General features: G+C 43.7%; 1 protein-coding gene across 1 annotated transcript in view; it reads right to left on the reverse strand.

Annotated features, from left to right (window-relative positions):
* The window catches only part of LOC140717690 (RAS guanyl-releasing protein 2), a 51,936-nt gene extending 26,396 nt beyond the window's left edge, over positions 1-25,540 (reverse strand). Inside the window, exons 1-9 of the mRNA XM_073031336.1 lie at positions 25,484-25,540; positions 21,782-21,913; positions 20,905-21,055; positions 11,843-12,016; positions 7,970-8,086; positions 7,591-7,866; positions 4,638-4,718; positions 1,812-1,922; positions 436-551 (exon numbers count right to left, since the gene is read on the reverse strand). Of these exons, the coding sequence (XP_072887437.1) occupies positions 436-551; positions 1,812-1,922; positions 4,638-4,718; positions 7,591-7,866; positions 7,970-8,086; positions 11,843-12,016; positions 20,905-20,991 (962 nt within the window). The 5' untranslated portion in view covers positions 20,992-21,055; positions 21,782-21,913; positions 25,484-25,540. The remainder of the gene's footprint in view (positions 1-435; positions 552-1,811; positions 1,923-4,637; positions 4,719-7,590; positions 7,867-7,969; positions 8,087-11,842; positions 12,017-20,904; positions 21,056-21,781; positions 21,914-25,483) is intronic.
* Positions 25,541-27,343: the final 1,803 nt, after the last annotated feature.

Genomic DNA, 27,343 nt, shown 5'->3' on the forward strand with positions numbered 1-27,343 from the left:
TTTTCTAGGAACACAACTCTTCCATTATGTGGGAGTCACCCAAATTTCTCTCTTTCTTCCTCTCCCTCAATTTCTCTCTCCCTCTGCTGTATTCAGCTTTCTATTGAACCTATCTTCTCTGGGGGCGAGTTCCTTAGTGAAGTAGGGAAACTCCCTACTTCACTCTTTAGGGAAATAGGCTTTCCCTGAATTCCCAGTGAGATTTATCAGTGATGATATGCCAGTCACTGATTCTAGTAATAAGATATTCAGTGTGGAAACAGGCCCTAAGCCCAACTCACTCATGTTGACTACCAGGACTTTGCTTGCATTTGGCTCCATATACTTCAGAAAAATTTTAACAATGTACTTGACCAAATGTTTTTGCTTAACAGAATGCAAAATGCAGGGAGATTTATCTTATCAAATCTGTGACAGAGATTAACCAGGACTCACTTGTTCTCATCTAGAACACTGAACCTGTCCAGATAGGGGAAGTTAGAAGATATAATGTTAAATTCTTTCTGTGAGATGTAGCCATCTTGGTCAACGTCAAAGTTCCTAAAGACAGACTGGAGCCAGTAAACAGAAATGAGGAGATAAAAAGACAATATCAGACAATACCAAATGGAAACCGGATAAGAACACTTTGAAATGTAACCAACCCTCAGATACATCCATTTGTCACTACCCGTCATATACATCCCTTTGTAATCAACCTTCAGACACATCCCTTTGTAATCAACCCTTAGGCACATCCATTTGTCACTACCCATCATATACAACCCTTTGTAATCACTCCTCAGCTACATCCCTTTGTAACCTCCTTCAACCTGAAAACAAGAAGCATTCCAACACTCTCTGTACCTGTAATTCTTTCCTATCTCCCTCACTATCCCTGGAATCACTTCCATCCCCAATACCCGTTCCAATTTCTGTTATCACTTCTCTCCCCATCACCTACAAACTATTTTATATCTATAAATTGCTCTGTCCTCGTACCACTCCCCTGTCCCTGTAACCCTCTCCAGCCCCTACACCTCTCCCTGTCTCTGTAACCCCTCTGGTCCCTATACACATCCATGTCTCGGTAACCTTCCTCCGGTCCCTACACCCCTGTCTGTTTCTGTAACCCCCCTCCTGCCCCTATATCCCTCCCCATCCCTGTATATCCCTCCAGCCCTTATATTCCCCCCATCCCTGTAACTACCCTCTGGCTGCTACACTCCTTTCTGTCTCTGTAACCCCCTCCAGCCCCTACACTCCTCCCTGCCTTGGAATCCCCTCCAGTTCCTATACATCTCATCTCCATAACCCTCTCTGGCCCCTACATCCCTCCCTGTCCCTGTAACCCCTCCAACCCCTACACCCCTCCCTATCTTTGTGACCCCCCCTCCAGACCCTATATTCCTTCCTGTCTCTGTAACCCCCTCTGGCCCCTACACCCCTCCCTGTCTCTGTATGTCCCCTTGGCCCCTGCACTCTCCCTGTCTCTGTAACCCTGCTTGGCCCCTGCACCTCGTCCCTGTCTCTGTAAGCCCCTCTGGCCTCTACACCCTCCTTCAACATTTCTGAATTCTTCCATTTTGGGCGCTCGATCACCCCTCAATTTTCTCTGCTTCTCAACTTTCTCCACATAACAGAAGTCTATCATCCATTTTCACAAACTGCTTCTTAATCTCTTAAAAATTGTTACCTCTGAATCCCAATACTCACCTCCCTTGGAAGCAAAAGAAATTCATCACCCAGAATCCTGTGCCTTGAACATTTGAACCCCTGCTCCCACATTCAGTTAATGTTATTGTGCGGGCTTGGTATGAAGGTGTTCTTACCTCAACCATCTTGTAGATGTGCTTATTAATTAATTCAGGGTCAGTTTTTGGTTTGACTGATGATGCCCACTCATCGATCACTGAGGGTTTGGGTGGAGTCGGACTGGATGGCTGGGACAGAGAATTGCAGGGTTAGCTCGGGTACCTATGACCCTGAATCAAAGTCTGGCCAAATTGTTATTCCTTCAGTCATATTGAATTCTCTCTCTCTCTCTCTCTCTCTCGCTCTTTTGATGTGGCTCATTGTTGATTCTTGCTGTTGACATTACAGTGAGTTAAAAATGTTTCCTGCAGGTCAGCAGGTGGTGAGTGTAACCATGCCTTTTAAAGGCATTGATTGAAAAGTGTTCAGTTGGTGGTGATAGAATGATTAAACTAATCTATGCTGATTTGCCACCCATCCAGAAGTTCATGGTGACCAAATCATTCTAGAGTTCATGAAATATCCTGGACTCCATGCTGATTTGCCAACTTTATCACTGCTTCCTGCTTCCAACATCAGTCCCACCACTAAAGCCATGCCCCGGAGCTTATAGAAACCCACTGATGATTTTGAACTGCCAGTGATGTGTCTTTAATTCCACCCTCCAATATTTTATAATTTAGAAACAAAGGCATATGAAGGGAAATAAGCACAAGTTTCTGGAAAATGAATCTGTTTGTTTTCCCCAGAGATGAACATTTTATCTCTTCAGTGAAATCCTGGTGTTTTGCTCACCCCAGAGGGTGGCATGGTTACTCTAGTTTCTCATTCACTGATGTGGGTATGGCTGGAAGTTATTGCCCCTCTCTAATCACCCCTTCATAGGGGCTGAGCTAGCTGCTTGAACCATAGTGGTCTGTGTGGTGAAGGTGCTCTCACAGTAACATTGTGGAGTTTTGGCCATCTTGTTAAAGGAAACATGTCATTAAGCTGGAAAAAGTGCAAGGAAACTTTTTGAGAATGCTGCCAGGACTCATGGGCCTGAGTTATAGGGAGAGGTTGGGCAGGCTAGGACTTCAGAGTGCATTACAAAGGTGTACAAAATCATGAGGGGTGTGGACAGGCACAATGCACACAGTCTTTTCTCAGGGAAAGGGATCTAAAATCTAGAGGGCATGGCTTGAAGATGAGGGAAAAATATTTTAAAGAGACCTGAGGGGCAACTACTTCATGCAGAGGATGGTGCATATATGGAACAAGCAGCCAGATGAAGTGGTGAGGCAGGTACGTTAATGATATTCACAAGATATTAAAGGTTTAGCAGGGGATCCCAGCCTGGGGTCCAGCTAATGGTAGGGGTCCATAGACATGGCCAAATTCGGGAAAATGTAAAGAGAAGTATGCTGTTAAAGGCAAGACCCTTAACAGTGATGATGAGCAGAGGGATCTTGGGGTCCAAATTCATAGCTCCCTGCGAGTGGGTACAGAGGCTGATGGAGTGGTTAAAAGGGCAGATGAATTCCTTTATTTGGTGAGGCATTGGGTTCAAAAGTCAGGAAGTTATGTTGCAACTTTGTAAAACTCTAGTTTGGCCACATTAGGAGTATTGCATACAGTTCTGGTCACTCCACTATAGGAAGGATGGAAGGATGTTGTGGCTTTGGAGAGGTTGCAGAAGAGGTTTACCACAATGTTGCCTGGGTTAGAGGGCACGTGCTACATATCAGGTTGTTTCCTCTGGAGCAGCAGAGGCTGATGGGGGAGGGGTTTATAAGATTATGAGAGGCACTGATAAAGAAGCCTCTTTCCAGGGGTTGAAATGTCTAATAACAGAGGCATGCATTTAAGGTGAGAGGAGGTAATTTCAGAGAAGATGTGAGGGGAAAGGTTTTTTTTAATATAAACACAGCGAATGGTGGGTGCCTGGAATGTGCTGCTTGGGGTGGTGGTACAGGTGCTGTAGATACATTAGGGACATGTAAGTGATGCTTAGATAGGCACATGAATATGAGGAAAATGGAAGGATATGGACAAAGTGCAAGAAGAAGGGATTAGTTTACATGGCCATTTGATTACTAACTTATTTGGGTTGCCATAAAAATTGTGGGCTGAGGGGCCAGTTCCTGTTCTGTTCCATGCTCTAGCTTAGATCAGACTTGGTTGGCATGGTTGAGTTGGGCGAAAGGGCATGTTTCGGTTCTGTGTTACTTAGTGACTCTAATTGTGACTGTCCACATTTCCAGTGATGGGCACTTGGTAGCGGTCTAGCTAATGGAATGACAAGGGGTAGTTAGGCTCTCTCACATTGTACATTTCCTGCCCAAATATTGTTATATCATTGGTGAGCACGGGGTGGAACATTGCACATTGCCCAGGTGTTGCTGTATCCACACAGGGTGGAACATTGCTCAGGTGTTGCTGTATCCACACAGGGTGGAACATTGCTCAGGTGTTGCTGTATCCACACAGGGTCTACCTAGTTGTTGAAATGGAAGAGGACCATTAAAATCTCCAGAAACTACTTTCTTCCAAAGGTTGTTGTGATGATTTGTATCAGAATCAGAATGAGAATCAGGTTTGTTATCACTGGCATGTGATGTGAAATTTATTATCCATTGTTACTGATTTTGCAGGGCATGTTGATTGAGGAGACAGATTCCAATATTCAATAAGTGGAACAAGCTTCCAGTAGAAGTGGTAGAGGCAGGTTTGATTTTGTCATTAAAAAAAAATTGTATAGGTATATGGACAGGAAAGGAATGGAGGGTTATGGGCTGAGTCCAGGTAGGTGGGACTAGGTGAGAGTAAGCGTTCGACACGGACTAGAAGGGCCGAGATGGCCTGTTTCCATGCTGTAATTGTTATATGGTTAAATGGTTATATGCATTTTAGTCAATACTCACTGTGGACTTTGAAGTGCGAGGTTCCCTCAGCAGAGAAAGTTTGTAGATCTCGTCATCTGTGTGGTATTGATCAAGGGAGACCTGTAAAGACAATGAAATGCACTGTTTGTCAGAAGTATTGGCATTGATATCCTCTGGTTGCGTGAAGGTTCAGCTATAATTTAACACAGTAGTGAGGAGTGTAGATAAAGAATGCATCACTCTCTCAGAGCGGTCAACTTCACTCATCTGTACACATTGAACCAATTGAGAGGGAGCGTGCAAAGTTACTGAAGTGGACAGGAGTGCAAAGTGAAGGAAATCATTGTGAACCTGTTTAATATCACTGATACCTCTGTGATCCTGATCTCCCCCCCACCCCACCCCCAACTGCAATCTTGACTTCAGGAAGGTGAAACCACCATGCATTCCCACTTCCATCCAGGTAACGGATGTGGAAGTCGTCTGGGACTACAAACACCTGGGAACTCACCTGGATAATAAACTGGACTGGATAATATACAGAGGCTCTGCGTAAGAAGGGACTGAGCCGACCTAACTTCCTGAGGAGGCTCCGGTCATTCAATGTCTGCAGTACTCTGCTGCGGACGTTCTATGACTCAGTGGTGGCCAGCATTCTATTCTACACTGTAGTCTGCTGGAGCACCAAGGTGAGAGCAGTTGACACCAAGAAGATTGATAAGCTCGTCAGGAAGACTGATTCTATTCTGGGGGTGGAACTGAATTCCCTGGTGGTTGTGTCTGACAGGAGGATGCTGCAGAGGTTACAGAGAATTATGGACAATCCCCTTCAACCCCTCCACGACATACTGGACAAACAGAGGAGCACTGTTAGTCACAGACTGATTCTACCAAGGTGCACCGCTGAACACCCAAGGAGATCCTTTCTCCCTGTGGCTATAAGACTCTACAACTCTTCCCCCTTAAGTATACAGTATAAGTAAATGGTTTCATTGCAGATCTGTATTTTGCACTATTATTTTTTAGATAGATAGATAGATAGATACTTTATTCATCCCCATTGGGAAATTCAACTTTTTTCCAATGTCCCATACACTTGTTGTAGCAAAACTAATTACATACAATACTTAACTCAGTAAAAAATATGATATGCATCTAAATTCCATAATTGACCGTAGCCTACTCAGCGCCCTTCGCTCAGCTACCGATGTTAAACTCTCCAGTACTTTGCCCACGACAGAGCCCGCCTTCCTTACCAGCTTATTAAGACGTGAGGCGTCCCTCTTCTTAATGCTTCCTCCCCAAAACGCCACCACAAAGAAGAGGGTGCTCTCCACAACTGACCTATAGAACATCTTCAGCATCTCACTACAGACATTGAATGACGCCAACCTTCTAAGGAAGTACAGTTGACTCTGTGCCTTCCTGCACAAGGCATCTGTGTTGGCAGTCCAGTCTAGCTTCTCGTCTAACTGTACTCCCAGATACTTGTAGGTCTTAACCTGCTCCACACATTCTCCATTAATGATCACTGGCTCCAAATGAGGCCTAGATCTCCTAAAGTCCACCACCATCTCCTTGGTCTTGGTGATATTGAGACGCAGGTAGTTTGAGTTGCACCATATCACAAAGTCCTGTATCAGTTTCCTATACTCCTCCTCCTGTCCATTCCTGACACACCCCACTATGGCCGTGTCATCAGCGAACTTCTGCACATGGCAGGACTCCGAGTTATATTGGAAGTCTGATGTGTACAGGGTGAACAGGACCGGAGAGAGTACGGTTCCCTGCGGCGCTCCTGTGCTGCTGACCACCGTGTCAGACCTACAGTCTCCCAACCGCACATATTGAGGTCTATCTGTCAAGTAGTCCACTATCCAATCCACCATGTGAGAGTCTACTCCCATCTCCGTTAGTTTGTGCCTTAAGATCTTGGGCTGGATGGTGTTAAAGGCACTAGAGAAGTCAAGGAATGTAATCCTCACAGCACAACTGACCCCATCTAGGTGAGAGAGTGATTTGTGCAGCAAATACGTGATAGCATCCTCCACTCCCACCTTCTCCTTATACGCAAACTGAAGAGGATCCTGGGCGTGCCTGGTTTGTGGCCTCAGATTCTGTATTATCAGCCGCTCCATGGTCTTCATCACGTGCGACGTCAAGGCAACAGGTCTGAAGTCATTCAACTCCTTTGGTTGTGGTTTCTTCGGTACCGGGACAATACAGGATGTTTTCCACTGTCTGGGTACTCTTCTCTGCTCCAGGCTCATGTTGAAGATGCGCTGTAGTGGTTCTCCCAGCTCAGTCGCACAGGCCCTCAGTAATCGTGGGGAAACTCCATCCGGTCCAGCCGCCTTGCTGGTACAGATCTTCCTCAGTTGACCTTCCACCTGTGCAGCCGTAATCCTGGGCGTGGGCAAGGTCTCCTGTGAGAGGCTATTTTCCTGTGAGGGAAGTAAGCCTGGTGTGGATTTCTGCGGTGAGGATGAGATTGTGCTGTCGAACCTGTTGAAGAAGTTGTTCAGCTGGTTCGCTTTCTCCACATCTCCACTTATGTTCGCCCCCCGCTTTGCACCGCATCCGGTGATGATCTTCATCCCATCCCACACCTCCTTCATGCTTTTTTTCTGCAGCTTTTGTTCTAGCTTCCTCCTATACTGCTCCTTTGCCCCCCTTATCTGTACTCTGAGTTCCTTCTGAACTCTTTTAAGCTCCAACCGATCACCATCTTTAAAGGCCCTCTTCTTCTGGTTTGTATTTTTTTGTACCTCAATGCTTACATTTTATATTTTAAAGCATTTATTTCTGACTGAGCAACCTTGCAGCTATAATTTTCTGTGGGAAAAATAAAGTTTTATCCTATCTTATCTTGCATACCCTATTGCTGTTGCTCTGTCCTCTGATGCTTGGACACTGAGCACAGGAAAACTCACTTTCCTTTCCTCTCGTGTAAACGTCACTGCCGTTGGATCCATGTTGACTACTCACTCACCGTCAGAAGGTTGACGAGGTCCTTGTTTGGCTCGATGGGTGGAGCCGTGGCCTGCACCTGGACCAACTCATTCAGAATCGTATAGAGCTGCTGCATCTTGACTACGTTGACCCTGCCCTCCTCGGACCAGTCAGAGAGTGCCAGGTGAACGGCCAGCAGATCCTTCAGGTGCACGCCAAGGATGGGAAATTTGAAACCAGACCCTTCTGCAAAATGCTTCCGGTAATTCCCATAATTGCCACAGGTGGTGACCAGCTCAGTCAGCTCATCTGAAATCTGGAATCACAAACAAAGAGGTCAGCAACACTGAAACTAAAGCTAGAGAGAGGTCACTGCTGTTCATGTAGGTGGTGGTTCTGTAGGTAATTCTGCCTTTCACCTTTATAACATCAGCACTGATATAATGGTACGTCTCTTTCAGACGGGAGATCGCGCTGTGACTCAAACCGCCGACGACTGCCATCAACGTGTTGTAATTCTGCAGTTGGAGGAGTCTCTGCAGGGAGGGAGGAGCAAAAAACTTATCAACACCCCCGTATCACAACAGGCAGAACAGGCCACCCATTTCAATTCTATTTCCCACTCTCATTCCAACATGGCTGCCTCTACTGCCATAATGAGGCTAATCTCAGCTCACCTCATATTCTGTATGGGTAGCCTCCAACCTGATGGCATGAACACCAATCTCTCTCTAACTATCAGTAATTTCTCTCCCTTCCCCTTTTTTCATTATGTATTCCCCATTCTGGTTACCCTCATCCCTTCTCTTCTCCTCACCTGTCTATCACTGCCTTTTGTTTCCTGTCGTCCTTTCCTTTTTCCCATGATCCAGTGTCCTCTTCTATCAAAATCCTTTTTCTTCAGCACTTTTCCTCTTCCACCTATCACCTCCCAGCTTCTCCCTGCACCCCCTCACCCGGCTTCCTCTTCACCTAGTCTTACCTATCACCTGCCAGCTTGCACTCCTTCCCCCTTCACCGACCTTCTTCTTCTGGTTTCTTTCCCCTTCCTTTCCAGTCCCGATGAGAGTCTCAGCCCAAAATGCTGACTGTTTATTCCTCTCTGTCGATGCTGCCTGACTTGCTGAGTTCCTCCAGCATTTTGTGTGTGTTGCTCTGATTTCCAGCATCTGCAGAATCTCTTGTATGTGTATTTTCTTTTAATTTTCATAGCAAATAGAACACAGAACACCACAGCCCAGTAAAGTCCATTCAGGCCACAATGCTGTGCTGACTTTTTAAACCACTCTAAGATCAATCTAACCCTTCCCTCCCACATATCTATTTTTCTATCATCCATGAGCCTATCTAAGAGTCTTAAATGTCCCTAATGTATCTGGCTCTACCAACACCCCTGGCAGGGTGTTCTATGCACCCACCACACTCTGTAAAGAACTTACCCCTGAAATCCCACCCTCATACTTTCCTCTAATCACCTGAAAATTATGCCCTCTCATATTAGCCATTTCCACCCTGGGGGAAAAATTTCTGGCTGTCCACTCTATTGATGCCTCATATCATCTTGTACATCTGTTAAGACATCTCTCATGCTCCTTGAAATGTCACAGAGAAAAGCCTTAGTTTGTCCAACCTCTCCTCATAAGACATGCCCTCTAATCCAGGTGCAAGGATGTGATGCTGAGGCTTTATAAGACATTGGTGAGGGCTCACCTTGAATATTGTGCAAACACGAGGAAATCTGCAGATGCTGGAAATTCAAACAACAACACACACAAAATGCTGGTAGAACACAGCAGGCTAGGCAGGGTTAGGGAGCTAGGCAGGGTTAGGGAGAAGCACTGTCGACGTTTCGGGCCGAGACCCTTCGTCAGGACTAGGGTATTGAGTATTGTGAGCAGTTTTGGGCCCCTCATCTTAGAAAAAATGTGCTGGCATTGGAGAGGGTCCAGCGGAGGTTCGCAAGGATGATTCCAGGAATGAAAGGGTTATCATATGATGAATGTTTGATGGCTCTGGGTCTGCACTCACTGGAATTCAGAAATGATGAAGGGGGATCTCACTGAAAACTTTTGAGTATTGAAAGGTCTAGACAGAGTAGATGTGGGAAGGATGTTTCCCATGGTAGGAGAGTCTAGACTTTAAGACAATAGGACACAGCCTCAGTATAGAGGGGCTCCCTTTCAAACCAGAGATGCAGAGAAATTTCTTTAGCCAAAGGATGATGAATTTGTGGAATTTGTTGCCATGTGCAGCTGTGGAGGCCAGGTTGGTGGATATATTTAAGGCAAAAATGGATAGGTTCTTGACTGGACATGGCATCAAAGGTTACGGGGAGAAGGCCAGGAACTGGCATTGAGGAGGAGGGAAAAAAAAGAATTAGCCAAGATTGAATGTTGGAACAGACTCGATGGGCCAGATGGCCTAATTCTACTCTATGTCTTATGGTCCCTAATCTACCTGCCTCTACCACCACCCCTGGCAGGGAGCATTCTACACACCCACCACTCTGTAAAAAAATGACCTTTGACATGCCTCCTCCATACCTTTTTCCTTTCGCATTAAAATGATGCCCCCGGTATCAACTATTTCCATCCTGGGAAAATTTCTCCAGCTCTCATTCATTCACGATTCACTCTGTCTTTTTGTTTGTTTTAAAATGAATGCATTTCACAGACATTTTCTGAAATGCACCCAACCCTAGAAGCATTTGGAGTATTGTATACGTGTTCTGGTTACCATGTCATTGGAATGATGTGGAGGCTTTGGTGAGGGTGAAGGAAAGGTTGCCTTGATAAAAGGTTATTAAGAGGGGTTGTTTTCTCTGGAGTGTCAAGAAGCTGAGAAATGATATGATATGGATATAAAATGATGGGCTAGGGCTTTACTCTTTAGAGAGAAGGAGGATGAGAGGAGACATGATAGAGGTGTACAAGATATTAAGACGAATAGACAGAGTGGACAGCCAGCGCCTCTTCCCCAGGGCACCACTGCTCAGTACAAGAGGACATGGCTTTAAGGTAAGGGGAGGGAGGTTCAAGGGGGATATTAAGGGAGGGTTTTTCACTCAGAGAGTGGTTGGTGCGTGGAATGCACTGCCTGAGTCAGTGGTGGAGACAGATACACTAGTGAAGTTCAAGAGACTACTAGACAGGTATATGGAGGAATTTGAGGTGGGGGGTTATATGGGAGGCAGGGTTTGAGGGTCGGCACAACATTGTGGGCCGAAGGGCCTGTAATGTGCTGTACTATTCTAAGTTCTATGGGTGGAAATGTCAAATACCAGAGGGCATAGCTTTTATGTCTGGGGTGGAGATCTACATGGTAATTTCTTGTTTCACAGACAGGTGGTAGGTGTCTGAAGTGTGCTGACAGGGAGGTGGTGTAAGCAGATTTGATAGCAATGTTTAAGAGGTATTTAGACGACACATGAACAGGATGGAATAAAGGGATATTCACCAGGTGCAGGCAGGATGTGCAGTTTAAATTAGCATTCTGGTCAGCACAGATATCATCAGCCAAAAAGCCTCTTTCTGTCTATGTTCTACAGTATGTCTGTCTCCAGCCAAAGTTCTCATCTCCTGAAACATCAATGTATGAATTTAACCTGAAATCTCTCTTGTTTTCAGCACATAGAACACAGATTCCTCCAGGCCATAAAAATGTAGAGATGGCCCTGGAGACCATGGACCACTTATAAACCTGTTGTTCACACTGCTCTGTGTGGCACCCTCCACCCCAGGTCACAATGGAAAGGGTGTCCTACACAGAGAGATCTCCAAGTGGGTGCTCACTTCGCTTCTCCACCAGATGGCAGATGTGGGTAAGGTCCCAATGAAAGAGGAAGGCTCTGCACAGAAACCTGCATCTGGCCAGTTGAGCCCGCTCCACAGTTCAATAAGAGCATAAGGACTGTCAGCAGGAGTCAGCATATCTCACTGTATATTTCAAAGTTTTGATGTAATGTGAAAAATAAAGCTAATCTTTCTTTATCTATTATCTTTTGGATTACATAATAGCTATGGAAATGAATGGCTTACACAGAGTCGTACTCCACAGAAACTGGCCACCATATTCACACGTCTTATTTTTTAGTATTTCTTTAGAACCTATTTCCCAGTACAAATGGATCTTATCTTTGTGAATTCAAAGTTAAAAATTACTCAAACTCTCACATCACAAATGTTCCCTGCAGTAGAGTCACACAAATCCACTCTGAACCTCTGCAGTTCTGTCTGGGCATCGTGGTGAGGCTGGACCACCTCCTCCCAACATCACCTACCTACATCACCTACCTGGGCCATGTGGACAAACTTGGTGATGACCTCAGCTCTCTGCTGTGGAGTGTGCATGCTCAGAACCATCATTTGCACCCACTGGGAGACACTGTTAAAGTGACTGATGAACCGCTCAAGGATGGGATTGTCCTTGGTACAGCCGTGCTTTGCAAAACTGTGATAATCCTGGAACTGTGTAGGGGATGGAGAGAGAGTACAGAGTCAGTCAGGAATGAGAAGAATACATTATGCCAATACAGATATAGGGGATGGAGAGAGAGTAGAGAGTCAGGAAAGGGGAATATATTGTACAGATTAAAATCCTTACTTTTCCTCATGAATTTACTGGAAATAATGTGTTGAAGTTAATTTATGGCACTGTGGAATATCAATTAGTGAGTTGAGGTTATTAAGATGACAAGTACTGGTTAAAATATACATATCAAGGTGTTCATCTGATGTCTTGAATATAATTAAATTTCTCATGCTCCTTTGCAAGACTTATCAATGCAATCTTCAACTTTGGCTGTTTTTAGTGCAGAGGTGCATTCACCAAAAGGCTCCCAGATATTTATCTTTCAACTGATTCACCAAAAGGATACCAGATTTTTATATTGTGATAACTTCACTAAAACGATTCCAGACATTTATCTTATGACAGATTCACCAAAAGGGTACCAGATATTTATCTTGTGATAATTTCACTGAAAGGGTCCCAGATATTTAACTTTCAACAGATTCACCAAAGGGGTCTCAGATATTTATCTTTTGACAGATTCACCAAAAGGGTGTCAGTTACTTATTTTTTGACATTTTAGACATTTTGTTTCTGCAAAATGAACAATTTCTCTGTCCACAGAGGTTGCTTAACCTGTTCATCCTGGCATTTTCCATTTCTATTTTAGATTTCCAACACCCAGAGTATTTTTTTGATTTCCTATTCCTCCTACAAAGTGGATCCACCATATCATAATCTGTCTGTTCTTTGTAAGTCCTGTGACTTAACCTATTTTCATTTCTTTCATGCCCTCCTCAAAACAAATCTTTGTGGTATCAGCGACCTTGGATTTTCTTGAGTTTTCTGGGCAGCTTCATATTGCCTGATACAGAGTGCAGCAAGTGAAGAGCTGATGCTCCTTGTCCACTTGGAGTCCAGAAAACTGAAGATTGTGCTGATGCAACTCCCTTGCCCCAAGCTAGTCCCAAGACAGGACTTTGGACCACATGCTGCATATATTCCCCGTCCCTCCTCAGAACTACCTTTGCTCCCTTCGATTTGCCAGCAACTGCTCCTCCAGCTCATCCAGTTTGTTTTAAGGTGTGACTGGTCTCAGCAATCCAGAGTCAGAATACAGCAAATTGAAAGTTCAGAGCTCAAAGTTCAAAGATCAAGTTCAAAGTAAAATGATCAAAGTATGTATATGGTACCACAGACCACCTTGTGATTACCTTTCTTTTAGGCATTCACCATGGCAGTGAAGGGGTTAGGTAGAGTAGAAAAACTCCAAAATCTATTTGTAAAGCAACAAACTTTTAATATTGAATTAATATTTTGGAAGAAGTCAAAGTTAACTCATAGTTTGGCCCTTGAAATTCAGTGACAGGTTCAGGCTGTCCCTTTTAACTGGCAAAATGAAATTACTTCTTATGGAAAAGCAGAAAATATTGTCCAACTGTTTTCTCATCATGCCTTCTAAAATAGGAAACAGGATTTTGTTTGGTACAGAGATAGCGAGGGAGCAGCACAAATTGATAATGCTCATTGGTATTGAAACAGCTTTTGGTTTATTTTACCTCTTCTGGCCTCATTTCCAGGAGTGAATTGACAACTTTCAGATTGTAAATGGTGTTTGACTATAGAACACAAGGTAACTTGCAAATAGCTGACTTGCTTGTCCAGGTACACCAACTTACAAACACTTCACAACAAAGGAAGTACATCTGTGAAATATGCTCTCTGTACACTGCAGGAAGTCAACAAAAGAAATCGGCCACAGTAACTTACCATAGATAGCAGTGTGCTCTTGACCAGATACCGATATCTGCTTTTGTCAGGAGAACAGAAGGTGCCAGGAAACTCAGCAGGTCAGGCAGTATTTGTGAAAAAGTACAGTCAGCTTTTCAAGTCGAAGGCCCATCAGAATTGAGGACAGAAGGCAAGGTAGCAGGCATGTTGTGGGAGGGCAATGGGCGGAACACAGAGAATGTCTGCCGCAGGGTGAAATAACAAAACCATTAAATAGACAGAGTATGATATTGTGAAGTCTGGGTAATGATGGCTCATCTAACCCGGGGAGCAATACCAGTGGATAAGAATATGCAGATTGAATAGCAAAACTGAATGGTCAATGCTGATAAAAACAGAGAGAAAGAGAAAGTGACCTCAAGTTGGAGAATTTAGCATTGAGCCCTGCAGACTGCAACATGCTCTGGCAAATGTGGACCACACTGTAAGAGTTCAGGAGGCCACAGACCCATTTGGTCAGAGTGGGAAATTACAGTGGGCAGCCAACCAAAAGCTCTGGGTCACTCTTGAAGACTTAGCAACAGTACTCCTCAAAATAAAATGTTGGTTTGGGAGTAAAATATTGGCCCCTGTGAGAATTCACCAATATATTTAAGGAATAATTTACACCCTCCACAAGAAGATGCTCGGTGTGAATTGAAGTCTCGATGGTTGCAGCATGGCATTTATGGTCCAAATCAATGTGACAGGGCCTGGGTCTAAGAGTGAGGTATGAACCCACATTTGTCCGCTGGAGCAGACTTGGAGGCAATTTGAAGTGACAGAACTGAGCCGAGGCAGAGTCGAGTGGCCGAGGGCCCGGGCCTGAAAGCAAGGAACAAGCGAGGTTTGACAGATTTAAGCACTGGTAGAACTGGAAAGGGCCAAATTGAGCCAGCACAACCCAGTGCTGAGAGCTTTTTGAACAGCTGGACCTGGGTCTAAGAGCGAAGAACGACCTACTATTTGGCCAGTTTGATTTTTTCTGTAAGTTGGGTGTTTGATGGTCTTTTTTTTAATGGGTTCAATTGTTTTGTGGTTGCCTGTAAGGAGACAAATCTCAAAGTTGTATATAGTATACATACTGACAGGCTGCATCGCTGTATGGTATGCGGGGGGAAACTACTGTACAGGACTGAAACAAGCTGCAGAGGGTTGTAAATCTAGTCAGTTCCATCTTGGGTACTAACCTACAAAGTACCCAGGACATCTTCAGGGAGCAGTGTCTCAGTAAGGCAGCGTCCATTATTAAGGACCTCCAGCATCTAGGACTGGCCTTTTCTTACTGTTACCATCAGGTAGGAGGTACAGGTAGAATTTATGAGCATTTAGAGAGATAGTCTGATTATGGATAGTCAGCATGGCTTTGTCAAGGACAGGTCCTTGCGAGCCTGATTAAATTCTTTGAGGATGTAACAAAACACATTGATGAAGGTAGAGCAGGGAATGTAGTGCATATGGATTTCAGTAAGGCATTTGATAAGGTTTCCCATGCAAGGTTCATTCAGAAAGTAAGGAGGCATGGGATCCAAGGAGACCTTGCTTTGTGGATCCAGAATTGGCTTGCCCACAGAAGGGTGGGTGTAGATGGTTCATATTCTGCATGGAGGACAGTGAATATTAATTGAAGAATATAAGAATAACATAATATTAATGGTAAGATTCTTGGCAGTGTGGAGGATCAGCAAGATCTTGCAGTTCTTGTTCATAGGACAATCAAAATTGCTGCATAGCTTGAGAGTGTTGTTAAGAAGCCATATGGTGTGGTGGCCTTCATCAACCATGGGATTGAGTTCAAGAGCCATGAGGCAATATTAAAGCTATAGGAGACCTTAGTTAGACCCCACTTGGAGTACTATGTTCAGTTCTGGTCACTTCACTACAGGAAGGATGTGGATACTATAGAGAAAGTGCAGAGAGGATATACAAGGATGTTGCTAGGATTGCAGAGTGTGCCTTATGAGAATAGGTTGAGTGAACTTGGCCTTTTCTCCTTGGAGTGACAGAGGATGAGAGGTGACCTGATAGAGGTGTATAAGATGATGACAGGCATTGATTGTGTGGATAGCCAGAGGCATTTTCCCCAGGGCTGAAATGACTAACACGACGGGATACTATAGGGCCTTTTAAGAGACTCTTAGATAGGTACATGAAGCTTAGAAAAATAGGGGGCTATGCAGTAGGGAAATTCTAGGCAGTTTCTAGAGTAGGTTACATGTTCAGTTGGCATGTGGCCAAGTGGTTAAGGCATTGGTCTAGTGATCTGAAGGTCGCTTGTTTGAGCCTCAGCTAAAGCAGCGTCTTGTGTCCTTGAGCAAGGCACTTCACCACACATTGCTCTGCGATGACACTGGTGCCAAGCTGTATCGGCCCTTGGACAACATCGGTGGTGTGGAGAGGGGAGACTTGCAGCATGGGCAACTGCCGGTCTCCCATACAACCCTGCCCAGGCCTGTGCCCTGGAAACTTTCCAAGTTGCAAATCCATGGTCTCGCGAGACTAACGGATGCCTATTATTATTACTACAACATGTTCAGCACAAGAAATGGCAGGGGTAGGCAACTGTGGTTAACAAAAGAAATTGAGGACTGCATAGAAGCCAAGGAAAGGGCATATAAGGCAGCAAAAGTGAGTAGGAAGTTAGATGATTGTGAAGCTTTTAAAATCCAACAAAAGGTAACTAAAAAAACTGTAAGAAGTGAAAAGAATTATGAGGGCAGACTAGCCAATAATAAAAAGCAGGAAACCAAAAGTTTTTTCATTTTGGAAAGAGTAAAACTGAGGTAAGAGTTGATATTGACCACTGGAAAATGATACTGGTGAAGTAGTAATGGGGGACAAAGAAATGGCAGATGAACTTAATAGGTACTTTGCATCTGTCTTCACTGTGGAAGACACAAGCAGTGTGCCAGAGGTCTGTGAGTGTCAGGGAACAGATGTGAGTGCCGTTGCAAGGGAAAAAATGCTAGGCAAACTCAAACATCTTAAGGTGGCCAAGTCACCTGAATCAGATATATTACATCCCAGGGTCCTGAGAGAGGTTGCTGAAGAGATAATGGATGCATTGGTCATGATCTTTCAAGAATCATTTGATTCTGGCATGGTCTTGGAGGATTGGAAGCTTGCAAATGTCACTCCACTCTTTAAGGAGGGAGGAAGGCCAGTTAGCTTAACCTCAGTAGTTGGGAACGTGTTGGAGTCTAATATTAAGGATGAGATTTTGAGGTATTTGGAGAGTAATGATAAAAGTCAGAGTCAGTATGGTTTCTGTAAAGGGAAATCTTGCCTGACAAATCTGTTAAGATGTTTTTCGAGTAAGTAACAAGTAGGGTGGTCAGAGGAAAGAGAATGGATGTCATTTACTTGGATTTTCAGAAGGCATTTGATGTTGCCACACATGAGGCTGCTTAACCAGATAAAATACTATGGCATTACAGGAAAGATCTTAATTTCATTCTTGAGCTGTGGGGATAAAAGGGGCATTTTCTGGCTGGCTGCTGGAAACTAGTGGTGTTCCTCAGGGGTCAGAATTGGGACCACTTTTCACATTGTATGTCAATGATTTAGATAATGAAATTGATAGCTTTGTTGCAAAGTTTATTAATGATGCAAAGATAGGTGGAGGGATAGGAAGCAATGTGATTGCAGCAGGACTTAGACAAATTGGAAGAACGGACAAAAAAAGTGGCAGATGGAATACAGTGTTGGGAAATGCATGATAATGTATTTTGGTAAAAGGAACAATAGTGTGGACTGTCATCTAAATGGGGAGAATGTTCAAACATTAGAGGTCAGAGGGACTTAGGAGTCCTCATGCAAGATTTCCAACAGGCTAATTTACAGGTTGAGTCTGTGGTAAAGAAGGCAATTTTGGCACAGACTTTGGAATTCTCTGCCACAGACTGAACTGGAGGCCAAATCTATGTGTATACTTAAGGCGGAAGTTGATCACTTCCTGATTGGTCAGTGCATCAAAGGATATGGCGAGAAAGCAGATGTATGGGATTGAGTGGGATCCAGGATCAGCCATGATGGAATGGCAGAGCAGAATCAATGGGCTGACTTCTATGTCTTTTGGTCTTGTCTCAAATAGACAAGAATATAAAAGCAAGGACGAAACTTTATAAAGCACTGGTGAGGCCTCACTTGGAGTATTATGAGCAGGTATGGGCCTCTTAGCTTTGAAAGGATATCCTGGAACTGGCAAGAGTTCAAAAGAGGTTCACGATAATGATTTCAGGATTAAATGGCTTGTCACATGAAGAGTGTTTGATGGCTCTGGGCCTGTATTCATTAGAATTTAGAAGAATGAGGGGTGACCTCATTGAAACCTATTGAATGGTGAAAGGCCTTGATGGGGTGGATGTGGAGGATGCTTCCTATGGTCTAAGAGTCTAAGACTAGAGGACATAGCCTCAAAATAGAGGGGAGTCCTTTTAGAACTGAAATGGAGGAATTTCTTTAGCCAGAGAGTGGTGAATCTGTGGAATCCTTTGCCACAGGTAGCTGTATATGGATATTTAAGACAGAGATTGATAGATTCTGGAATAGTCAGGGCATGAAAGGATATGGGGAGAAGGCAGGAGATTGGGGCTGAGAGGAAAATTGGATCAGCCATGTTGAAATTGCGGAGCAGACTCAATTGGCCAAATTGCCTATTTCTGCTCCTACATCTTACGGACTTTTGGTCTTATCTTGTTTTATTGGAATCATTGGACCAAAGGAGTCTGTCTAGAGAGCAAATGTTATACTGTTATACTGAAGGAGATGTTATAGGACAGAAACAGGCCCTTCAGCCTATCTAGTCTACACCAAACCATTTAAACTGCCTACTCCCATTGACCTGCACCGCGACCATGGCCTTCCATATCCCTGCCGTTTGTGTACCTATCCAAACTTCTCTTAAACGTTGAATTTGAGCTTGTATGCAGCACTTGCACTGGCAATGTTTCCACACTCTCACAACCCTCTGAAGAACTTTCACCTCATGTTCCCCTTAAACTTTTGTCCTTTCACCCTTAACACATAACCTCTTGTTGTAGTCCCACCCAACATCAGTGGAAAAAGCCTGCCTACATTTACCCTATCTATAGCCCTCATAATTTCGTATGCCTCTAACAAATCTCTTCTCAATCTTCTACACTTCAAGGAATAAAGTCTGACCTATTCAATCTTTCCTTATAACTCAGGTCCTTCAGTTCCGGCAGCATCCTTGTAAATTTTCTCTGTACTCTTTCAATCTTAATTACATCTTTCCTGTAACTAGGTGACCAAAACTCCACACAATACTCCAAATTAGGTCTCACCAATGCCTTATCCCACTTCACCATAACATCCCATCTCTTGTACTCAGTACTTTGATTTATGAAGGCCAATGTGCCAAAAGCTTTCTTTACAACCCTATCCATGCAACACAGCAACAATACTTCATTAGGAGTTTGAAGAGATTTGGTAGGTCAACAAATACACTCAAAAGCTTCTATAGATGTACCGTGGAGAGCATTCTGACAGGCTGCATCACTGTCTGGTATAGGGTGGGCTACTGTACAGGACCAAAAGAAGCTGCAGAGGGTTGTAAATTTAGTCAGCTCCATCTTGGGTACTAGCCTACAAAGTACCCAGAACATCTTCAAGGAGTGGTGTCTCAGAAAGGCAGTGCCCATTATTATAAACTTCCAGCACCCAGGGCATGCTCTTTTCTCACTGTTACCATCAGGTAGGAGGTACAGAAGCCTGAAGGCACACACTCAGCAATTCAGGAACACCTTCTTCCCCTTTGTCATCCAATTCCTAAATGGGTATTGAACTCTTGAACACGACCTCACTTTTTTAATACAGTATATATTATTTCTGTTTTTTGCACAATTTTTAATTATTCAATATATGTAAATGGCAATTTATTTATTTATACTATGTACTGCATTGAACTGCTGCTGCTAAGTTTACAAATTTCACAACACATGCTGGTGATAATAAACTTGATTCTGAATCTGATCACCTGTGACGCTACATTCAATGAATTATGGACCTGTATTCCCAGATGCCTCTGCATTCCCAGATTCCCAGATGAATTATGGACTTGTATTCCCCGATTCTTTTGTAGATGCTGGGAAATTCTAACAAAGCAACTGGGCAGAAGGAGTTTCTTTCTTAAGTTCAGCTGAGGCTCAGTGTCAGGATACATTTAAATCCAATTCCAGTTATTGGTTAAAATCCCACTCCAGAGACTTGTATGTGAAAGTACAGGTTAGCCACATTTTATAGATTCACTTAGAGATTCAGTGCAGAATAGATTCTTTCAGCCCTTCAATCCACACTGCCTAGCAACTCCCAACAATCCCAATTTAACCCCTAAACTTAATCACAGGACAATTAATCTACTTGGCATGTTTTTGGACTGTGGGAGAAAACAGAAAACCCATGCATTGCACAGGGACTCCTTGCAGAGGATACCAGAATTGAACTCTGAATTCTGACAGCCTGAACTGTACTAGCATCATGCTAACCGCTATGCTACGGTGGTGTCCATAGTAAACACAAAGTATACTGCAGATGCTGTGGTCAAATAAACATGTACAAACAATCTGGATGAACTCAGCAGGTTGGGCAGCATCCGTTGAAATGAGCAGTCAACGTTTCAGGCCGAGACCCTTTGTCAGGACGAAGGTGTCCACAGTTGGCCTAACCTGGGTTAATTCCCGCTGCTGTTTGTAAGGAGTTTGTACATTCTCCTTGTGACTGCATGGGTAGCCTCCGGGTGCTCAGTTTCCTCCCACGTTCCACTGGTTAATGGGTAATTGGTCCCAGGAGTGTAATTGGGTGGTGCAGACACATTGGGCTGGAAGAGCTTGTCACCATGCTGCGATATTTTAAAAACTTCTAGTACAAGTACTCCTGCGCTGACTGAAATATTGTGTTTCAGGTGAGATGTTAAACTGATTGATGTGGCATGAAACCACTCAATGATATTTGCCTTGGTAACCTGTTAAGTGATGGCACTTCCTCCATATCCACTCGGGATGTGCTGTTCCAGGTAAAAAATATTTCCAGACCTGGAAAAGAGATGGATTCTCACCAGGATCCGACAGAATGATCTGTATTCCAGATAGGTCAAGTGTTCGGCCAACTCCAAAGGTCCCAGATGGTCAAAAAATAGGGACATTTTCCTCTTCTTCTGTGTCACATGGTTGCGTTGTGTGATCTGCCTCTTCCACTCATATGAAGGTCTGTAACAGGACAACCAAAGAGATTGAATGTGGTGAAATCAGCCATATAGACTGCAGAACAAGAGACAACTATATCAGTAGCTCACCTTACAGAGATCCACTAACAACCAGATTTATCAGCCTCCACACATTGGAAATATTCTCCCCATTTCCTCAGCATTTGCTTCTCAATAAATGCACTTCCACCAATTTATTTAGTACCCAACCCCCAAAAGTATTCTCCCTAGATTCTGCACCTCCCAGCTGAAAACATTCTCCCTAATTTCATTCCTTCATGAATCCCAGAAACTTTTCCCCCCAATTTTTTGGGCACCATGGTAGCGTGACAGTTAGTGCGATGCTATCACAGTTTGGAGTTCTCTCCCGATATCCTCCGTAAGGACTTCCCCATGTCTTCCTCATGAAATATGTGGGTTTTCTCAAGGTAATCTGGTTTCCTCCCACAGTCCAAAGTCGTACTGGACAGGTTAATTGGTCATTGTAAATTGTCCTGTGATTAGCTTAAAGTTAAATTGGGGTCATTGGGGGTTGCTGGGCGGAGTGGCTCAAAGGGGCTAGAAGGGCCAATTCCGCGCTGTCTCTAAATAAGAATCAATTTCTGCATTGCCCCCTCTTAAGCAAACTTCCATTACTCCAGTTAAACATATTTTCATCTACTAACAAAGATTTCCCAAACACCCATTTCCAGTGACCTCCCAGAACACAACCTGCCCCATTTTTGCTTACACCTGGGAGATGTCCACCAACTGGCTGTGTCTCCGGTGTCCCTCCCGGCTCGCTGTTTCCTGGAGCTCTTTAACCTGCTCTGCCAGGCCACTGTCCAGGTTAAACTCTGCTGGGAACTCAGAAATCCAGAAACTACCAGGGAGGGAGTGAAGGGAAAGAGAGGGAAAAGGGGCAGAAGAGAAAAAGGCAGTGAGACAACAGTGAGAAAATACACGTCTTGAGATGCAAACTGATCTCTTTATCCCAGCCCAGACCCGCAGAGAATACGGTGATAATCCAAATCGAGTGTCAGTGTGTGTTGTGTTGTAGGGGCCATGGACACTGTCCTGTCACAGTGTAGGAGGGTCATAGATATAGTCCCACCAAAATCTGTACAGTACTGTGCAAACATCTTTGGCACCTTAGATCTTTTATATGGTTTCAGATGGTATGCCCCCACAGAGGCCTGATCTCAACATCATCGAGGCTGTCTGGGATCACCTGGAGAGACAGAAGCAAATAAGACAGCCAAAGTCTGCAGAAGAACTGTGGCAAATTCTCCAAGATGCTTTGAACAACTACCCAGCCTATTTTATAAGACCATAAAATTTAGGAGCAGAGAAGGCCATTCGGCCTATCGATTCTGCTCCACCATTCAATCATGGGCTGATCCACTTCATCCAGTCATCCCCAATCCCCTGCTTTCACCCCATACCCTTTGATGCCCTGGTTAATCAAGAACCTATCTACCTCTGCCTTAAATGCACCCAATGACTTGGCCTCCATAGCTGCTCGTGGCAACAAATCCCACAGATTTATCACCCTCTGACTAAAGTAATTTTTCCGCATCTCAGTTCTAAAAGGACATCCTTCAATCTTGAAGTTGTGCCCTCTTGTCCTAGAATCCCCTACCATGGGAAATAACCTTGCTCTATCTAATCTGTTCAGGCCTTTTAACATTTGGAATGTTTCAATGAGTTTCTTTTAAAACTGCACAACAGTGTACCTAAGAGAATCGGTGCAATTTTAAGGGCAAAGAGTGGTCACATTAAGTATTGATTTGATTTATTTTAGCATTTCCTGCTCTTCATAGTAAATTATTTTGATATTTAGAAACTTTTAATTCCAATATTTTTGAAAGCATCAAAATTCAAAGTAAAATTTATTATCAGACATACATGTCACCACATACAACTCAGATTCTTTTTCTGTGGGCATACTCAGCAAATCTATAGAACTGTAACTGTAAACAGGATCAAAGGACACCAAACTGAGCAAATGCAAATATAAATAAATAACAATAAATTATAATAGAACATAGAATAGTACAGCACAGTACAGGTCCTTCGGCCCACAATGTTGTACCAACCCTTAAACACTGCCTCCCATATAACCCCCCACCTTAAATTCCTCCATATACCTGTCTAGTAGTCTCTTAAATTTCACTATTGTATCCGCCACCGCCACAGACTCAGGCAGTGCATTCCACGTAACGATGACTCTGAGTAAAAAACCTTCCTCTAATATCCCCCTTGAACTTCCCACCCCTTACCTTAAAGCCATGTCCTCTTGTATTGAGCAGTGGTGCCCTGGGGAAGAGGCACTGGCTGTCCACGCTATCTATTCCTCTTAATATCTTGTACACCTCTATCATGTCTCCTCTCATCCTCCTTCTCTCCAAAGAGTAAATCTCTGATCTTAATCTCTGATCATAATGCATACTCTCTAAACCAGGCAGCATCCTGGTAAATCTCCTCTGTACCCTTTCCAACGCTTCCACATCGTTCCTATAATGAGGCAACCAGAACTGGACACAGTACTCCAATTGCGGCCTGACGCATTAGGGTCCCTTAACACCAGCTCCATAGCAAAGAAAGCCTAGCAGTGTCTCTACTTTCTGCGAAGGCTGAGGAAAGTCCATCTCCCACCCCCAATCCTCATCACATTCTATAGGAGTTGTATTGAGAGCATCCTGAGCAGCTGCATCACTGCCTGGTTCGGAAATTGCATCATCTCGGATTGCAAGACCCTGCAGCGGATAGTGAGGTCAGCTGAGAAGATCATCAAGGTCTCTCTTCCCACCATCACGGACATTTACACTACACGCTGCGTCCGCAAAGGAAACAGCATTATGAAGGACCCCATGCACCCCTCATACAATCTCTTCTCCCTCCTGCCGTCTGGGAAAAGACTCCGAAGCATTCAGGCTCTCATGACCAGGCTATGTAACAGTTTCTTCCCCCCGAGCTATCAGACTCCTTAATACCCGAAGCCTGGACTGACACTTTGCCCTATTGTCCTGTTTATTATTTATTGTAATACCTGCACTGTTTTTGTGCACTTTATGCAGTCCTGTGTAGGTCTGTAGTCTAGTGTAGCTTTCTGTGTTTTTTTTATATAAACGCAGTTCAGTCTAGTTTTTGTACTGTATCATGTAACACCATGGTCCTGAAAAATGTTGTCTCACTTTTACTATGTACTGTACCAGCAGTTATGGTCGAAATGACAATAAAAGTGACTTGACGAGAGTTTTATAGAGCTGCATCATTACCTCACAACTCTTAAACTCTATCCCTTGACTTATGAAAGCTAACACCCATATAGTTTCTCAACTACCCTATCTACCTGTGAGGCCTATCTGACGTGTGCCCCCAGATCCCTCTGCTCCTCCACACTACTAAGTATCCTGCCATTTACTTTGTAAATGGAGTTTGTCCTTCCAAAGTGTACCACCTCACACTTCTCCGGGTTGAACTCCATCTGCCACTCCTCAGCCCACTTCTGCATCCTATCAATGTCTCTCTGCAATCTTCGACAATCCGCTACGCTATCCACAATAACACCAACCTTTGTGTCATTTGCAAACTTGCCAACCCACCCTTCTACCCCCACATCCAGGTCATTAATTTAAAAAATAAAAAAAATAAAAAATCACAAAAATTAGAGGTCCCAGAACTTTGTGGGACGTCACTAGTCACAACCCTCCAATCTGAATGTACTCCCTCCACCACGACCCTCTGCTTTCTGCAGGCAAGCCATTTCTGAATCTATCTGGCTAAACTTCCCTGGATCCCATGCCATCTGACTTTCTGAATAAGCCTACCGAGTGTAAAATGACAAGGTAAAAAAAAGAGTCCATAAATGAGGGTAATTATCCCCTTTTGTACAAAGCCTGATGATTCAGGGGACGTAACTGTTCTTGAATCTGGTGGTGTGAGTTTTGAGGCTTCTGTAACTTCTACCTGGTGACAGTAGCGAGAATAGAGCATGGCCTGGGTGGTGAGGATCTTTGATGATGGATGCTGCTTTTCTATAGCAATGTTTCATGTAGATGTGCTCAATGATTGGGAGACTTTTACCCATGACGTACTGGGCCGAATCCACTACTTTTGTAGGATTTTCCACTCAAAAGCAGTGATGTTCCATACCAGGCCATAATGCAGCCAGTCAGCACACTTTCCACCACACATCTATAGAAGTTTGGCAAGGATTTTGATGACATGTTTCACTTCACAGAATTTTTTTTTTATATATGCCTAAGACTTTTGCAGAGTTCTGTTTGTGAGTGTGTGTGTATGTATGTCTGTGTTAGGGAAATGTGGTATGTTGGTGTATGTTGGAGTGCTGTTGCTCCTCCCTCACTCCCATTATTGCATTGTCCTTGCAGAGATTCCGACATACACTCATGCTTACCGTTCTACTATGATTTATTACCAATCTTACCTGACCAGCTGACATATTTTAAGCTGAAGGATCTTTGATTGTGAACTGCCAGCATCACGATACGTGCTACAGTTAAGGAACAGTAGAGTTAGTAAATCTGGTTCTGTCGTTGTCTTGTTACATTTCCTGGACAGGAACAGAGCCTATTCAAGGTTCCTGTGGACCTACTCCACAAGGCTACTCTCAGTCCATATTGGCTTGCTTCATTGGAGAGGATATCATAATGTTGACACAAATGAGTTCAGCTGTTTTAAATCCTCATTTCTCTCCTGCAGACTACCTGTCTGTAGTCTCGTGTACTGTTATATCGAGTCTCAATACAGGATCAAGCTCTCTCATCATCCTTCTCAACTTAATGTTTACCGGTAGTTCAACAGTTTCAGGCAAAATTTTTCAACAAAAATTTCCCTTTTGTTTATGTCAGAATTGACCACAAGACATAAGAGCAGAATTAAGCCACTCAACCCATCGAGTCTGCTCCACAATCCCTCATGGGAGATTTGATATTCAACCCCATTCTTCTGATTTCTCCCTGTAACCTTTGCCATCCTAACTAATCAAGAACCTATCAACTTCTGCTTTAAATATACCCAAATTCTTGATATAGTATAGTATGACATGGTATGGCAGAACCAATGCACAGGATTGGAAAAAGCAGTAGAGTTATAAACTTAGCCAGCTCCATCATGGACAAAATACTCCCCAGTATGGAGGCCATCTTTAAAAGGTGATGCCTCAAAAAAATGTGGCATACATCGTTAAGGAACCCACCATCAGGGTGGAGGTACAGAAGTCTGAAGACAGACATTCAACATTTTAGGAACAGCTTCTTACCCTCTGCTATCAGATTCCTGAATGGACATTGAACCCATGAACATTACCTCATTTTTTCCCCCCATTTTTCCCAGGGCATAAATGGCTAACAGAAGATGACAATTTTAAAGTTATTGAAGTATGGGGGGGGGGGGGGGGAATATCAGAAGTAGGTTATTTTTATGCAGAGGGTGTTGGGTATGTGGAATGTCCTGCTAGGGGTGCTTCCAGTGATGCTATTTGACCAGCTCAAGATTTCCAGTAGTTTTTGATGTTAAGTTCACACCTGGAAACCATCTCATGGCCTATTCCATGCATGTATAGAAAAGCATAAACACGGGATTCTGCAGATGCTGTTGACTGTTTTTTCCCCCTCTATAGATGCTGGTTGACTTGATAAATTCCCCCTGTATTTTGTATGTGTTACTTATGGAAAATGTAAGGTTGTCACTCCTAGCTTCCCATGTTCTGGTGCCAATGCAAAGGTGAGGGGATTAGTCCAAGTGCTTCTTTCTCCCCCAAATCACTCTGCATCTGGGCCTGCTCTAGGTGGCTGCTGTGTACTTAATATTTAAGTATTATTTGAATATTCTTGTGTGTATATATAAATGTGTGTATAGTTTTATTAAGCATTCATTCATTTAAATAATTCATTATGGTTTGTATGTACAAATATGTGAATTTATATATCATCACACTATCATGTGATGCATGCGTGCCTCACTTAAAGTAAACTGCATTCCTGGACTCTTGTGTCTTCCTTTCAATTAGTTTAGAAACATAGAAAACATACAGCACAATACAGGCCTTTTGGCCAACAAAGCTGTGCCGAACATATCCCTACCTTAGAACTACCTAGGCTTTACACATAGCCCTCTATTTTTCTAAGCTCCATGTAGCCATCCAGGAGTCTCTTAAAAGATCCTATTGTTTCCACCTCCACCGCTGCTACCAGCAGCCCATTCCACGCACTCACCACTCTCTGCATAAAAAAAACTTACCCCTGGCATCTCCTCTGTACCTACTTCCAAGCACCTCAAAACTATG

Source organism: Hemitrygon akajei, chromosome 28, assembly GCF_048418815.1.
Source record: "Hemitrygon akajei chromosome 28, sHemAka1.3, whole genome shotgun sequence".
Taxonomy (NCBI): Eukaryota; Metazoa; Chordata; class Chondrichthyes; order Myliobatiformes; family Dasyatidae; genus Hemitrygon; species Hemitrygon akajei.